General features: G+C 40.9%; 1 protein-coding gene across 5 annotated transcripts in view; it reads right to left on the minus strand.

Moving 5' to 3' along the window:
• Positions 1 to 10,430: 10,430 nt before the first annotated feature.
• Positions 10,431 to 14,229, minus strand: part of FKBP5 (FKBP prolyl isomerase 5) — a 118,788-nt gene continuing 114,989 nt past the window's right edge. For all 5 annotated transcript variants that reach the window (XM_059400107.1, XM_059400103.1, XM_059400104.1 and 2 more), the window contains 3 exons: positions 14,032 to 14,217; positions 11,679 to 11,918; positions 10,431 to 10,992 (listed from right to left, as the gene is read on the minus strand). In XM_059400107.1, coding sequence (XP_059256090.1) covers positions 10,888 to 10,992; positions 11,679 to 11,918; positions 14,032 to 14,217 — 531 coding nt within the window. In that variant the 3' untranslated portion in view covers positions 10,431 to 10,887. The remainder of the gene's footprint in view (positions 10,993 to 11,678; positions 11,919 to 14,031; positions 14,218 to 14,229) is intronic.

Raw genomic sequence — 14,229 nt, forward strand, 5'->3', positions numbered from 1 at the left:
TATAATTATATATATAAATATAAATATAAACATATATATATATCTCTTCTTTATCCATTAATCTTTCAGTGGATACCTGGATTCCTTTCTTATTAAGATAATTTGTTGTTAGTGTATAAAACTATTGATTTTTTTATGTTAATCTTGTGTCCTGCAACTTTACGGAATTCGTTCATTAGATCTAACAGTTTTTGGTGGAGTCTCAGTGGTTTTTTACACATAAAATCATGCCATCTGCAAACAGAGGCAATTTTCCTTTTTTTAAAAAAAATTTTATTTATTTGAGAGAGAGCATATGAGCCTGAGGGAGGGGCAGAGGGAGAAGGACAAGCAAACTCCATGCTGCACAAGGAGCCTGTCATGGGGCTTGACCCCAGGACCCCGGGATCTCGACCTGAGCTGAAGGCAGATGCTTAATGGACTGAGCTGCTCAGGCGCTCCCTTTTTTTCTTTTTCTTGAGTGATTGCCTTAGCCGGAACTTCCAATACTGTGTTGGATAAGAGTGGTGAGAGTGGGAATTCTGTCTTGTACTTGATCGTAAAGAAAAAGCAATCAATGTTTCACTATTGAGTATGATTAGCTATGGGTTTGTCATATATGGCTTTTTATTATGTTGAAGTACTTTACTCCTATACCTAAGTTATAGAGTTTATCATGAATGGATGCTGAATTTTTTCAAATGCTTTTTCTGTTTATCATTTTATTAATGTGGTATATGATATTGATTTGTGTATGTTGAACCACTCTTGAATTCCCAGAATAAATTCCACTTGATTATAGTGAATGATATTTTAATGTGCTGCTTAATTTGATTTGCTAATATTGTTTTGAATATTTTTAGGTCTATGTTCATTCATCAGGCATATTGCCTATAGTTTTCTTTTCTTGTAGTAGACAATAATGCTGGCTTTGTAAAATGAATTTGGGACTGTTCTTTCCTCTTTTTTTCTTTTTTAAGACTTTGAAGGATTGGTGATAATTTTTCTTAAATTTTTGGTAGAATTCATCAGTGAAGTCATGTGGCCCTGGTCTTTTCTTTAATTGGGAAATTTTTGATTACTGAGCAATTTCCTTACTAGTAATTGATTGGTTCAGGTTTTCTATTTCTTCTTGATTCGGTTTTAGCAGATTGTATACTTCTAAGAAATACTCATTTCTTCTAGGTTGTCCAATTTGTTGGCCTAAAATTTGTCATAATAATTTCCTATGATCCCTTGTATTTCTGTAGAATTGGTAGTAATATCCTCATGTTTCCTTCTGATATTTGTAGTTTGAATCTTCTCTCCTTTTTAAAGACTTAGCTACCTGAATGTTTGTCAACTCTATTATATTTAAAAATAAGTTAAGTTTTGGGGCGCCTGGGTGGCTCAGTGGGTTAATCCTCTGCCTTTGGCTCGGGTCCTGATCTCAGGGTCCTGGGATCAAGCCCCACATTGGGCTCTCTGCTCAGCAGGGAGCCTGCTTCCTCCTCTCTGCCTCCTCTCTGCCTGTGTCTCTGCCTACTTGTGATCTCTGTCTGTCAAATAAATAAATAAATAAAACCTTAAAAAAAAACCTCTCAACCCCATTTATAAAAAAAAACAACAAGTTTTGGTTTCATTGATTTGTATTTTTTCTATTGTCTATTTCATTTAACCCTGCTATCATCTTTATTTTCCTCCTCTGCTAGCTTTGGCTTTAGTTTGCTCCTTTGCTCTTGCTCCTTAAAGTTGGGTTTTGGATTCAGGATCTTTGTTTTTTGAGTACCACATTTGTTGTAAAAGTGTGTTTTTTTCCCCCCATTTTTGTGAATTCCCCAGTTTTCCTTTTTATTGACTTTTTAAAGAGATTTTTTATTTGTTTGAAAGGGGACTTGCGAGTAGATGCATGAGTGGCAGGTGGGGAGGTGGGAAGGGGAGAGGCAGAGGGAGAAGCAGGCCCCCCGGCGAACAGGGAGACCAATGTGGGGCCGGATCCCAGGACCCCAGTACCATGACCTGAGCCGAAGGGAGACATGTAACTGACGGAGCTACCCAGGGGCCCCTTGTTATTGATTTCTAAATTTACCCCATTTTGATCAGAAAAGGTATTTTTTATGACATTTATCTTTTAAAATCTATTGAGACTTAATTTGTGGCCAAACATGTAGTCTATCCTGGAGAATGTTCCATGTACACTTGAGAGGAATTCATATCCTTTTGTTCAGTGGATTCTGTATGTATGTGTTAGCTCTAGATGGTTTATTGTGTTAAGTCCTTTATTTCCTTATTTTTTGTCTGGTTGTTCTATCCATTCTTGTGAGTGGGGTATTGAACTCTTTAACTGTTATTATAGAAGAGTATTTCTCTCCAATTGTTTTTACTTCACATATTTTGATGGTCTCTCATTAGGCACAAAACTTCTATAGTTGTTATACCTTTTAAAAAAAAAAGATTTAATTATTTATTTTAGAGAGAGTGAGAGTGGGGGGAGGGGCAAAAGGAGAGGGATAATCCTCAAGCAGGATCCCTGTTGAGCATGGAACCCGATGTGGGGCTAGATCCCACAACCCTGAAATCATGACCTGAGCCGAAATCAAGAGTCGGATGCTTAAGCCAATGAGTTGTTCAGGTGTCCTTAGTTGTTATATCTTAATGCATTGAAACTTTTATATAATGTCCTTCTGTCTCTTAAAATCTTTTTGAAGTCCTTTTGTCTAGTGTTAGTATAATCCTTTTGTTGTCTTTTGGTTTTTATTTGCATGGAATATAGTTTTCCATCCTTTCATTTTCAACCTATTTTTGTTTTTGAATTTCAAGTTAGTTCCTTGTTGGCAGCATATAGTTGCATCATGTGTTTTCATCCATTCTGCCAGTCCCTATCTTTTGCTGGAATTTAATTCATTTCCATTTAAAGTGATTCCTAATAAGGATGGACTTACTCATCATTGTGCTATTTGTTTTCTATATGCCTTATAGCTTTCCTTTTATTTCTTGCATCCCTGTTTTCTTTTATGCTTTTTCTTATTGAAGAGATTTATTTATTTTAGAGAGAGAAAGAGAGAAAGAACAGAGGATGAGTAAGGGGGAGGAGGAAAGAATCTCAAGCAGACCCTGTGCTGAGCATGGAGCCCCATGGGGGGCTTGATCTGGGATCCTGAGTTCATAACCTGAGCTGCAACGAGTCAGACACCCAACCAACTAAGCCGCCCTGACACCTCCATTTTTTTTCTTTTTATGGTGAATTGTTTGAATTTCTGACTTCCTCTTTTGTATATTCTATAGCTATCTTCCTTTTGGTTACTGTGGTGATTATATTAACAAAGTTATTATATTCTAACTTGAATGTATAGCAGCTTAACTTCAGTAACATATAAAAATTACTCCATTAGAGCTCTGTCCCCAACATTAATTAAATTAAAATTACAGTTTTATACATTGTGTGCCCAAATACATAAAATACTCATTTAAGTGTATTAGTCTCCTAAATTATGTGGAAAACAAGATTTGGAGTTACATACCAAAGTTACAGTAATACAACCTTTTACATTACTAATTGTTTTCCTTCTTTAAACGTATTATTCTCTTAAATCATGTAGAAAACAAAAAGTGCTGTCACTAACCCTTGTTAAAATAATAATAGCTTTTAAGTATATTTACCTTTGTTTATTTTTTTAAAAGATTTTATTTATTTATTTGACAAAGAGAGATCACAAGTAGGCAGAGAGAGAGAGAGGAAGAGAAGCAGGCTTCCCACTAAGCAGAGCGCCCGATGCGGGGCTTGATTTCGGGACCCTGGGATCATGACCTGAGCTGAAGGCAGTGGCTTAACCCACAGAGCCACCCAGGCACCCAGTATATTTACCTTTAATGAGACCTATATTTCTCATGGCTTCAGGATATTATCTAGTGTCCTTTCATTTCTCCTTGCTGGTATTCTGAGCATCTCTTTTGGGACTGGTCTCAGTGATCACCAGCTCCCCTAGCTTTTATCTGTGAATATCTCAACTTCTCTGTTTTTGAAAGACAGTTTTGCCAGACAGGACCCTTCATTGACTTTTTTCTTCTTTGCCCACTGGAATATATTGGCCAACTATCTCCTAGCCTCCAAATTTTCTGACGAGAAATCTGCAGATAATCTTTTGAGTCTCCCTTCTATGTGATAATTTGCTTCTCTTGCTGTTTTCAAGATTTGTTCTTTGTTTTTTGCTTTTGGAAGTATGATTATAATGTGTCTAGTGGTGGGTCCTTTTGAGTTCATCTAATTTGGAAGTTGTTGAACTTTATGGATTTTTATGTTCATGTGTTGCACTAGATTTAGGAAGTTTTCCTCTAAGTTTAGGAAGTCAGGATTTCTTTTACAGTTCTCCCCTCCCCCCCCCCCCCCACCTTTCTCTCTCTTTCCTTCTAGGACTCCCATGGTATGAATGTTGGTCAGCCTGATGGTCTCCCACAGGTCGATTATACTCCATCTGCTTTTTTCAATTCTTTTTCTTTCTGCCCCTCAGTCTGGACCATTTCCACAGTCCTGTCTTTAAAGTTTGCGAATTCTCTTCTGCTGGCTCAGCTCTGCCTTTGAATCTATCTAGTGAGTTTTTCATGTCTATTATTGTGCTTTGCTCAAAAAATTTGTTTCCTCTTTATTGATATTTCCATTTTTATTTACACAATTTTCTTGACTTTCTCTATATCTTCAATTTTTTGAGCATCTTGAAGATTGTTTTAAAGTTTTTGTGTAATATACCTTCCATCCTTTTTCAGGACAGATTCTGTTTTTGTTTTTTTTCCTTTGAATGGGCTGCACTTTCCTGTTTCTTTGTATGCCTTGTGGTTTTAACACTAGCATTTGAATCTAATGATGTGGTATTAAGTCTAGAAATCAGTTTCTCCCCCTTCCCCAGTGTTTGCTGCTTGTTACTGGTTTTAATTGTTGTAGGCTGTCTCTGTGCTGAGGAACAAACTGAGCGGCAAATGTAATGTCTTTTTTAAGGTCTTTCCTGAGCCCTTTCCTAGCCATGTACTGTCACTTGCTAATTACCCCCAATATGCACACTTGTTTCTGAATGTTCTAGTCTTTAATGGCTCAAAAGGGGAAAATGTGAAAAATGAAGAGGGGTGGGCAAAAAGGTTGCTGACCCTTTAAATCTCCCTGGAAGTCACTTTCACCAGAGTGGGAAGAGCTTGCAACAACAGGGGTAGGTTAAATGACGCTACCCACCTTTGCACCTCAGTGAACAGAAGCAGCCATCAGGAGAATGTGATCCCCAATTTTCAGGGGCAGAGTGCTTTTTGCTGTGGGAGCTGCTCCAGAAAAACCTGCAGAGCTTCCTGCCGGGCTGGGGTGGCAGATGGGTAAACTGCTATGGTGCTAAGACTTGAAATTGAGTGAAACTGACTGCAACTTACCATCCATGCCTTCCTTGGGAAGTTGCCTTTGGTCTTCAACAGACCCCAGAGTTGCAAAATAGTTATATTAGATTCTGCCAGTGCAACTGTTGTGGAGGTACGGAGAGATTTCTGGTGCGTCCTCCTCTGTGGTCTTTCCAGAATCTTCCTCCCTGATCTATTCAGGGTTAACTCTATGAGTTATCTGTATGACTGGAGGCAGATTTAAAATCAGCATAGCCTGAATACACAGATCCATTTTGCAGTTATGCCCCACCCCCTCTACTCAAGTTGCTGCTGGTTCACCATCTCAAGGATTTTAACACCAAAATCAGGTTGTAGGAATTGCTAGAAAACCACATGGTTCTGGCTTCCACATTATCAAGACAAGTAAAGGAATAAAGGTGTGAGATCGAGGTGTGGGACTGCTGTATGAGAAAGGACAGGAAACCAATTTATTGAGCATCTACTGTGTACTAGATTGGTGATGGTGTACTAGGTACTGAGACAGTGAGGAGTCAAGGAATAAGTGAGTTCCTGGATCCCTCAGTGGTGGTCACATGAGTATTAACTGTATGTCCAGGCTATGTCAGACTTTGGTGTCTGTAGAGGGTGAGAGTATACATGTAGGCTTAAATTTTTAGACTGAAGAGATCAGGAATTTTCAGTGGGAAAAGATGGCTGTGAGCAGATATCAGATAAGTTAGCAGAGCAGCTAGAATTGGACATGACATCCCCCCAAACCAATCATTGGCTCATTGTTCTTCCCACCTTATCTCCTTGGTCAAAAGCTTTAAGGAGATAAAGGTGCAGGTCCTCCAAGTAGGAATATTTAAGTGTCTGCTCATAATGAGCAGAGTCGAAAGGAAAACCTTTGCATTTTCTTTGCTTCAGTCAGACTCCAAGGTGGTGGGTTGTGTTCTAATACCCAGAGTAGAAGATCTGAAAAAGAACCTAAACACCAAAATTCCTTCTCTCAACCCAGAGTATTTTCCTTTTTTTAAAATGGTTTACACAGAGTTTTATTCAGGGTAACTTACTACAGTGGTGGGTTGGAGGAAGGATGTTCCGTGGTGGCTGTATAGTTGTTCTCTGCAAGATCCAGACCTTACCCCACAGATTTTAGGGTAGGGGGACAAGCTGAAGGTCACTGTAGCGAGACCAGGGGGTTCACATGCACCTCAAAGGGTGTACATGGACCTAACTACAGCTAACTTTTGATCAGATCTTGTGGCACCACCTGTGCATCAGAAAGGAACAGATAACGATCTCCAACAGATTCACGGGAGGCCAAAAGAAGCCCCCCCCCCCACACCCATCACCTTTGATGGGCATTTCTAAGGGATGTATGAACCTCCGAGACCCAGAACACACAGCCCCAAGAGAGGTTTCTGAGCAAAGGTGAACATGAGGGAGGGCCAAAGATGAAGTCAGTATTGTCAGCACTCCTATACTGTATCACTGAAAATATTTGTAAAGTATCATTTTACTAACTGTAGAATACACCACTGATGTAATGCTTCATTATACTTAACCAATCCCCTTTTATGTATATTTACTTCCTATTACTATCTTGGGACTAAATCTTTGCATACATCTTAAGTTATTTCCTTAAATTACTGCAGAGTTTCTGGAGCTGGGTAGAGTATTTTATCCATATACTTAGATTTATAAAAGAACTGCAAAGATGGCACGGAAAGTTCTTGAATGCCCTTCCACCAGCTTTGCCAGAGCTTCTTTAAAAAGCAAAACATACCTATCCTTTACATACTAGTGCATTTCCCCTATTTTCACTCCAAAGTTTAATTATGAGGCCTATGGCTCTGCTGCCATTTCAGGTTTACCAAATGCTTGAGGATTTTAAAGAACTACCAACAGCTCATTCCAGTGGTCAGGACATCCCGCAGACTAGAAAAAGACTTACTTTGGAATTCTGAGAGCCCATCAGTTGACCTGGATGACTGTGGGTGGCCGCTTCATCATTCTGGGCCCTCCCCCACTTGGTTCTCCAAGAGCCTTGAGGAATCCCTGTATAGGGTACTATGCTCCAGTTGTCCCATCTGTAGGTAGTGGTTAGCCCCAAAGGGATGCTAACAAAGGTCCTCCTGGGAGTTACTCTCTGCAGTGTCCCTTTTCTGCAATGTATTGCTAAGGTCACACGTGTACCTGATGTGCAGTTATCGATTGAGATAAATTATGCAAAGAGCAGTGATGAAATTATTGAATTATTGAATTGAAATTATTGAAAATTACTTTCTTAGTATTTGTCCCTACCCCCCACTCCGAATGTCAGCCAAGTAGGAGAAAAATATGTAAGAAAGCGCTGAATGACGGTCCCTGAAAACTTTCTCAAGCCATGAAAGAATGTCCCTTTATGTACAATTTTGCCAGTCATTGCTATTCAAACACATAAGCGGCCAATTGATGGAAATAATATACAGCTAGGTCAGGGAATTTGGAGCTTTGGGATTTTGACTAAACAGCTCAAATTCAATGTATTTTGTCACAAATGTTGGCGGGTCCCCCAGCGTTGCAGTCTGAGAGAATACATCCCAGTGCACTGTGCTTAAGAAGGCTGAGCAAGTGTGGACAAAGGTCTTCACTGATACTCCTCCTGGTCTGGAATGGACACAGGCTGCCTTGAATCACCCAGGTCACAAACTTACAGCTGGGAAACTTTCTCTGGCTATCCTAAATAACCCTACTATGATCGCTATTTGCTTAGCAAACACATGCAAATAAAGGGAATTATTTCATTCCCAGGTAACTTAGCAGCAGAGGGGTAGGAGTCGAATTCAACCTGGAGATGAAGGAAGGAATTCTGAGAGACTCAAAGGTAGCGGCCGGAGCCCACCAGGGCCCTGCGCAGGTGCCAGCGGTAAGAACCACTAGAGGCAGGCTCACTACCAGCCCACAGCTGTGTCGCCTTTCGTTTGCAGTCTAGGTGGGCTCTCCTTAGGACTTCAGGGTATGTAACTATGAGTATCTGATGAAATATGCCACTTAAGGAAGAGGAAACACATGCTGCACCCAGAATATCCCTGCCACGTGTTCATGTTTTACATAGGGCACGATGAAGCCTCTTCGTTTCCCAAACTGAACCTGCCTTACACAATCAGTTAACGTGGTGGAATAATCTACCAGCAGACGAGAAAACAAATTCCTCTTGTTTTTCTGGTGGTTGGGTTCATTTGAACAAAGATGCATCACTCCTTTAGCCCGATGCTGAGTTCCAGGTCTGCCTCAGAGCGAGGAGGACCACACTGTCTCCAGCCAATTTTCTGAGGTCGCATTTCTTCAGCTTGGCCCACACTAGTTTTCCAACCAAAACAAATTTGCCTGAGGACTATTTAAACAAAACCCAAGAATAATGGGAAATCACATTTGGTTGTTTGAGGAACACAAAAAAGTGCATCTGAATGATTTTTTTTAAACAAGTTTTTAATTCATCATATGCTGCCTCAGCGCTCCAAATGCAGTCTGAAAGATGGTTCAAAGACATCTGCTGGTTTCCAGACAAATTGAGATTACTGAATTTGATAACAAGAATATACGAAGTTTCTTTTTTTTGAGTGGTGATGGGCACCTCACCAACCTTTGCTCAGAACCACCCGCACACCCCAGCTCTCCCCTGCCACGAAGTGACCCATAATACACACCCAGGAGTCAACTGGCTGGGATAATCTAAGATTTGGAATCATTTTTGGGTTGTTACCTGCAAAAAGCTAACTGGCCTTTTTAGGATCAAATCTCAGTATTGGCCTCACTGGAGTCCTGCTTTAGTCAACAGAGCTACAAATACTAAGGAGTCAAGCAAACAAAGCAAAATTGACTTCTGCTTGTCATGTTTACTTGGTGAGACTGGGGCTTTTTAAAGAAATCTTATGAAAAAAGACAAGAATGAAAAATTAAAAGGATTCTAGTTGTCAAAGGAGAAACAATTCAATTTTCATTTGTTCTATGGAGAAGAAAACTGGTATAAATGGAAAGGATTTTATTTTTAGATTTCGATGTGGGTCCTAACCTAACAGGTGAAGTGTTTTGCTAAAACCACCATTAAAGTAAAAACTAGTAATTGCCAGTGTTCTTTAGGATTTTACCAAGTGAGATGTTCCAGGTTGGAGCTACTGTTTCCTTCGGTTGCAAATGTGGGCCTACAAGTGCTTCTCAGGCCGCAGGGAGAGAAAGCCACGCTCAGTCTCGCTTACCCGTGAGGACCAAGACTCCACTATGTGTATGTATTTTAAGACTTGCCCTGATTCCATGCTGTGGGACTGGAGCTTTTAGGTGAGATGTGTCTGCATGGGAAGCGGTTTTCAATTCTTTTTCACAACTCACACCAGAACAAAGAAGCCATCGGCAGGGAAAGAAAGCTACTGCGTGCCAAACCTGTGAGGAGAACCCTTAATGTACAAGAATACCACCTTCTTTTTTCAACTCCACAGATACTGTTTTTAAAAAATCAAGCTACTTAGTAGTAAAAAGTAAAAAAAAATTTTTTTTTGCATGATAGAGGAGTGTAAGTAAAGTTTCATAAACCAGTATACATGTTTATGAGCCGGTAATTTTTAAAGACAAAAAAAAAAAAAATTAAAAAGCTGCGTGGATCCTAAATGGATATGTAAATGAATCCACCCCAGGTCAGAGATATTTTAAGAACAGATCTTCAAATCTTAATAGCAAGGGTTAGAATGGTAATAGGAAACGGAGCAGCAGCAATGCTGGCTGGCAGTACTGTACTCAACATTACATCCTACAAGGGACAGAGGAGGGGAAAAAGCACAATTCTGGCATCTCAGAACTTAATCGACTGCAGGGGAAGCTAATCTAGAAACTCCCTCTGCTCATTATCATTGCTGAAGAATGTTTTGGGAAGGACAGACTCCCTCCTCCAGGGCCAGGCTGGGTGCAGAGAGTCCCACTCTCCCAAGCAGGCTGGCTTAGTGAGGGGGGAGTTCGGCTAAGTCAGCAAGCAAGTGACTGCTGAGATTCTGGCTTTTGAGTCTGGTGCTGCCGAGGACCTGAGGGAATTCCAGACCCCTCTCCCCATGGGTTCTATTGGATAAAAATGCTAGCACTTCAGTCAATTAAAAAACAAAACCTCCTCCTCCTCTCCCCCACCCAACGGTAGGAAAGGAGAAAGTCATGAAACATTTATTTTTAGGTTTCTGCAGTGCTATTAAAGTTCAATCAGATGGAACAGATAGCCTCAAATTGTTAGGATTATCTCAAGGGACCCTGAATTAGATATTGAAAGTTGACAGAAACTGAAATGAGCTGGACTTAGCTGCTGGCTCAATCTCGCCACACCAAGTCATTTCCATTTTGTTCCACCTGGAGTGGTCCCATGCCACCCCCTCAAGGAGAGCACTGGGCAGCAGCAGGGTGGCTGTTTTCTGGGAAGCTACTGGTTTTGCCATTTGCTTCCAGACTCACACAGACTCTAACAAACTTTACATTAAACACTGCTTAGTCCTGAGTTGGGTGAAAGCCCATGGAGGAGGGGGCCAAGTTCATTAGGGCTCTTCCCTCCTTTGCGTGGGGTCATACGTGGCCTCCAGCTTTTTCTTCCATCACTTGACTTTCTGTTTCCTTTTCATTGGTGACCCCTTCTAAGGTCTTCTTGCCCATGGCTTTACTGGCCTCTTCCTGAGGAAGAAATAAGAAATCAAAAGAACTGAAACATTCAAATAATTCCCGGCTCCTGCTGACTGCTGGCCTGGCCTCAGACAGCAGGAGAGCATGGCGCATACTGCGCCAGGCCTGCCTGGGTGGCTAAGTCAGGGCAGTGCTGCCAGCAGTTACGAGGGGGTAGCTTTCACTTTTCTTTGGTGAACATGCCTGGCTTGGTGGAGGGAGGAGCGAGTGCCGTGACTAGAGGGCAGGGGAGGGGAGGATGAGCTCAGGACCAGAATACAACTTGGCTGGAGAGGGCGCTGACAATGTAAAGGGTATGATGGTGGGGCTTCCCCATGGTGGCCAATTTCCTGGGAATATGGGAAGTCTCAACAAAGAAGCATTATCCGAAAAAATACTTGATGTGTTTGCTTTTTAAGCAAACTTTAGTACATCTCCAAGGAACTTCCTTTTCTCCTCTCTTCCATGGACATGTCAGTGCCTCACAACTGTGTATGTCTGGTGAGCAGAATAGCCTGTTCTACTTCTGGATCCAAACCAGCCTCAGATCGGGTCAGAAATCATTCTGTCCACTCTTGTGCCTCTCGGGTTGTCTACCTGCCTGTGTACCCTATGCTTAACCTTCTTGACACAAAAATCAAAGGGGCAAGGTCAGTTTTTGACATACCCGAAGGCAAGGGGGTTCTGTCTATACATACCTTCGCATCCTGCTCTGCAAACTTCTTGAACATGTTGGCGTATATCCTGCGGTCCCGCTCATTGTGCTCCTTAGCCTTTTTCTGGCACATGGAGATCTGTAGTCGTGCGGCCTTATTCTGGGGATTAACTTCCAGCACTTTTTCGAAGTCACCCTTGGCTGACTCAAACTCGTTCATGAGCAGCTGGGCTTCCCCCCTCCTGTACAAGCCCTTCTCATTGGCACTGTCTAGTCCAAGGGCCTAGGGACAGATGGTCTACATTTCAGAAAGCATGAATATAATTTGTGGACATTTCAAAGAAGTTCAGTATTTAAATGACTTACCAAAGCTTTCTGGCCAAGGGGACTAAAAAAAGTGTATTAAAGAGATAAGACTCAAGGTAACTAAATAATGTTGATCAAAATACAACTAACTATACACCCAAATGGACTTCTGTATTTAATGCAATTTCTATAATGATCCCAAGGGGACTTGGGAGGGGCCTCTGTAGAAGTTCATTTTAAAATTCAGTGGAAGAAGTAAATGCCCAAAATGGCAGAGAAAATTTTGGGGAAAAAAAAATAGGAGGGGACTGACCTACCACAAGGGGAAAAAAACCATTATGAAACCACTGAAATTAAAAGTTTGATTGCTAGTCTATGTGCAAACAGTTCCATGGAACAGAACGAAGCATTCAGAAACAGATTCCTGTGTAAGTATATTAAAAGATTTAAGAGGGACAAAGGTGGGAATGTAAATCAGTAGGGAAAGGATTAACTTGGCAATAAATGGAGCTGAGACTGGCTATAAACATGGAAAATAAGAATTAAATTTTTACCTCATATCAAAACACGAAAGATTCTAGGCCAAATACACTTACATGCAATCTCCCCCATCAAAATATAATAGTTATTTTTTTAATCAGTTTTTTAAAAAGCACACCTAGTTAGAGTAGGTTTTGCAAGTACTTAACAGCATTATTTTTATCATCTTAGGGTGGGGGAGAACTATCTAGTTAGAAAGTAAAAGATCTGACAGATATTAAAATATTAACACTATACTTACAAGCGAGGAGAACAAGGTTCCTACTGGCAGGCAAAGGGTTAACAGTAATAATGTACAGACTGCCTCAATCAATATAAATCAGACAAATAATCTAGTTGAAGCATATGAACATGCAATTCACAGAAGAAATGCAAATGACTAATAATGAAAAGATGTATGATTTCATTAGTAACCAAAAATAAAAACGAAAACAAGAATTTTTTTTGTTGCCAATAATAATGAGAAAAAAACACATGGATAATATTCAATAATCCCAGGTTTTGGCTCTGTATTTCCATACCTGGAAATTGAGCCTGTAGAAACAATCCCAGAAGTATATGGAAGTGGCCTGTGTACATCCTCTATGGAAGCAGCTCCAAGTCTATCATATGTTAAGTCTTGAAATGCTTAAGTTAAGTCTGTTCTTATTACATTGAACCTGAGGAGTTCTTATATCCAATATCAAATACCACAGATTTAAGAAAAGTCATAGATTGTAAGAATTTTAACTTTTTTTTTTTTTCTTCTAAAGTAGGCTTCATGCCCAGTGTGGAGCCCAATGTGGGGCTTGAAATTAGGACCCTGAGATCATGACCAGAGCCGAGAGCAAGAGTTGGATGCTTAACTCCCTGAGCCACCCAGGCACCCCAATTTTAACAAAACTACTCATAACATATTATAGTCTATGCATCAGAAAAGCCTCACTGTGTGGTGTCTGGGTGGCTCAGTCAGTTAAGCATCTGATTGTTGATTTTGGCTCAGGCCATGATCTCAGGGTTGTGGGATGGAGCCCGTGTCAGGCTCCTTGCTCAATGGGGAGTCCGCTGGAGATTCTCCCTCTGCCTCTCCCCTCCCCCACTCTCTTGCGTGCGTGTGCACACTCTTTCCCTCTAAAAGAAATAAATCTTAAAAAGAAAAATCTGAATGCAATCGCAATCTGAGTTTCCCAATTCATAATGAGAAACAAATAATCCCAAGTAAACAAGTGTATATAAGAAAGCAAAATGAGGGCGCCTGGGTGGCTCAGTGGGTTGAGCCGCTGCCTTTGGCTCAGGTCATGATCTCAGGGTCCTGGGATCGAGGCCCGCATCGGGCTCTCTGCTCAGCGGGGAGCCTGCTTCCCTCTCTCTCTCTCTCTCTCTCTCTGCCTGCCTCTCTGTCTACTTGTGATCTCTCTCTGTCAAATAAATAAAATCTTTAAAAAAAAAAAAAAAAAAAAAGAAAGCAAAATGAAAAGCCCTCCACCCCTTGGCTTAGAAAAAGTAAAAGATGACCAAGTATGAAGATGGAGAAAAAGATCTGGAATATCTACATGCACATCACTCGTTACCTTATCACAGCATTCCACAGCTTTGGTGTATTCTCGAAGCTTCAGGTAGCACATGGCCAGGTTCAGGAAGGCAGCAAGCAGAAATGACTCAGAAGCTTTAGACTCCTTTTCTGATAAGCCATATTCCATCTCTAGCCAGGACACGATCTTCCCATATTGAATCACTGCCTGCATGTACTTGCCTCCCTAGGAGAAAAA

The sequence above is a fragment of the Mustela nigripes genome, chromosome 5 (genome assembly GCF_022355385.1).
Source record: "Mustela nigripes isolate SB6536 chromosome 5, MUSNIG.SB6536, whole genome shotgun sequence".
NCBI classification, from domain to species: domain Eukaryota; kingdom Metazoa; phylum Chordata; class Mammalia; order Carnivora; family Mustelidae; genus Mustela; species Mustela nigripes.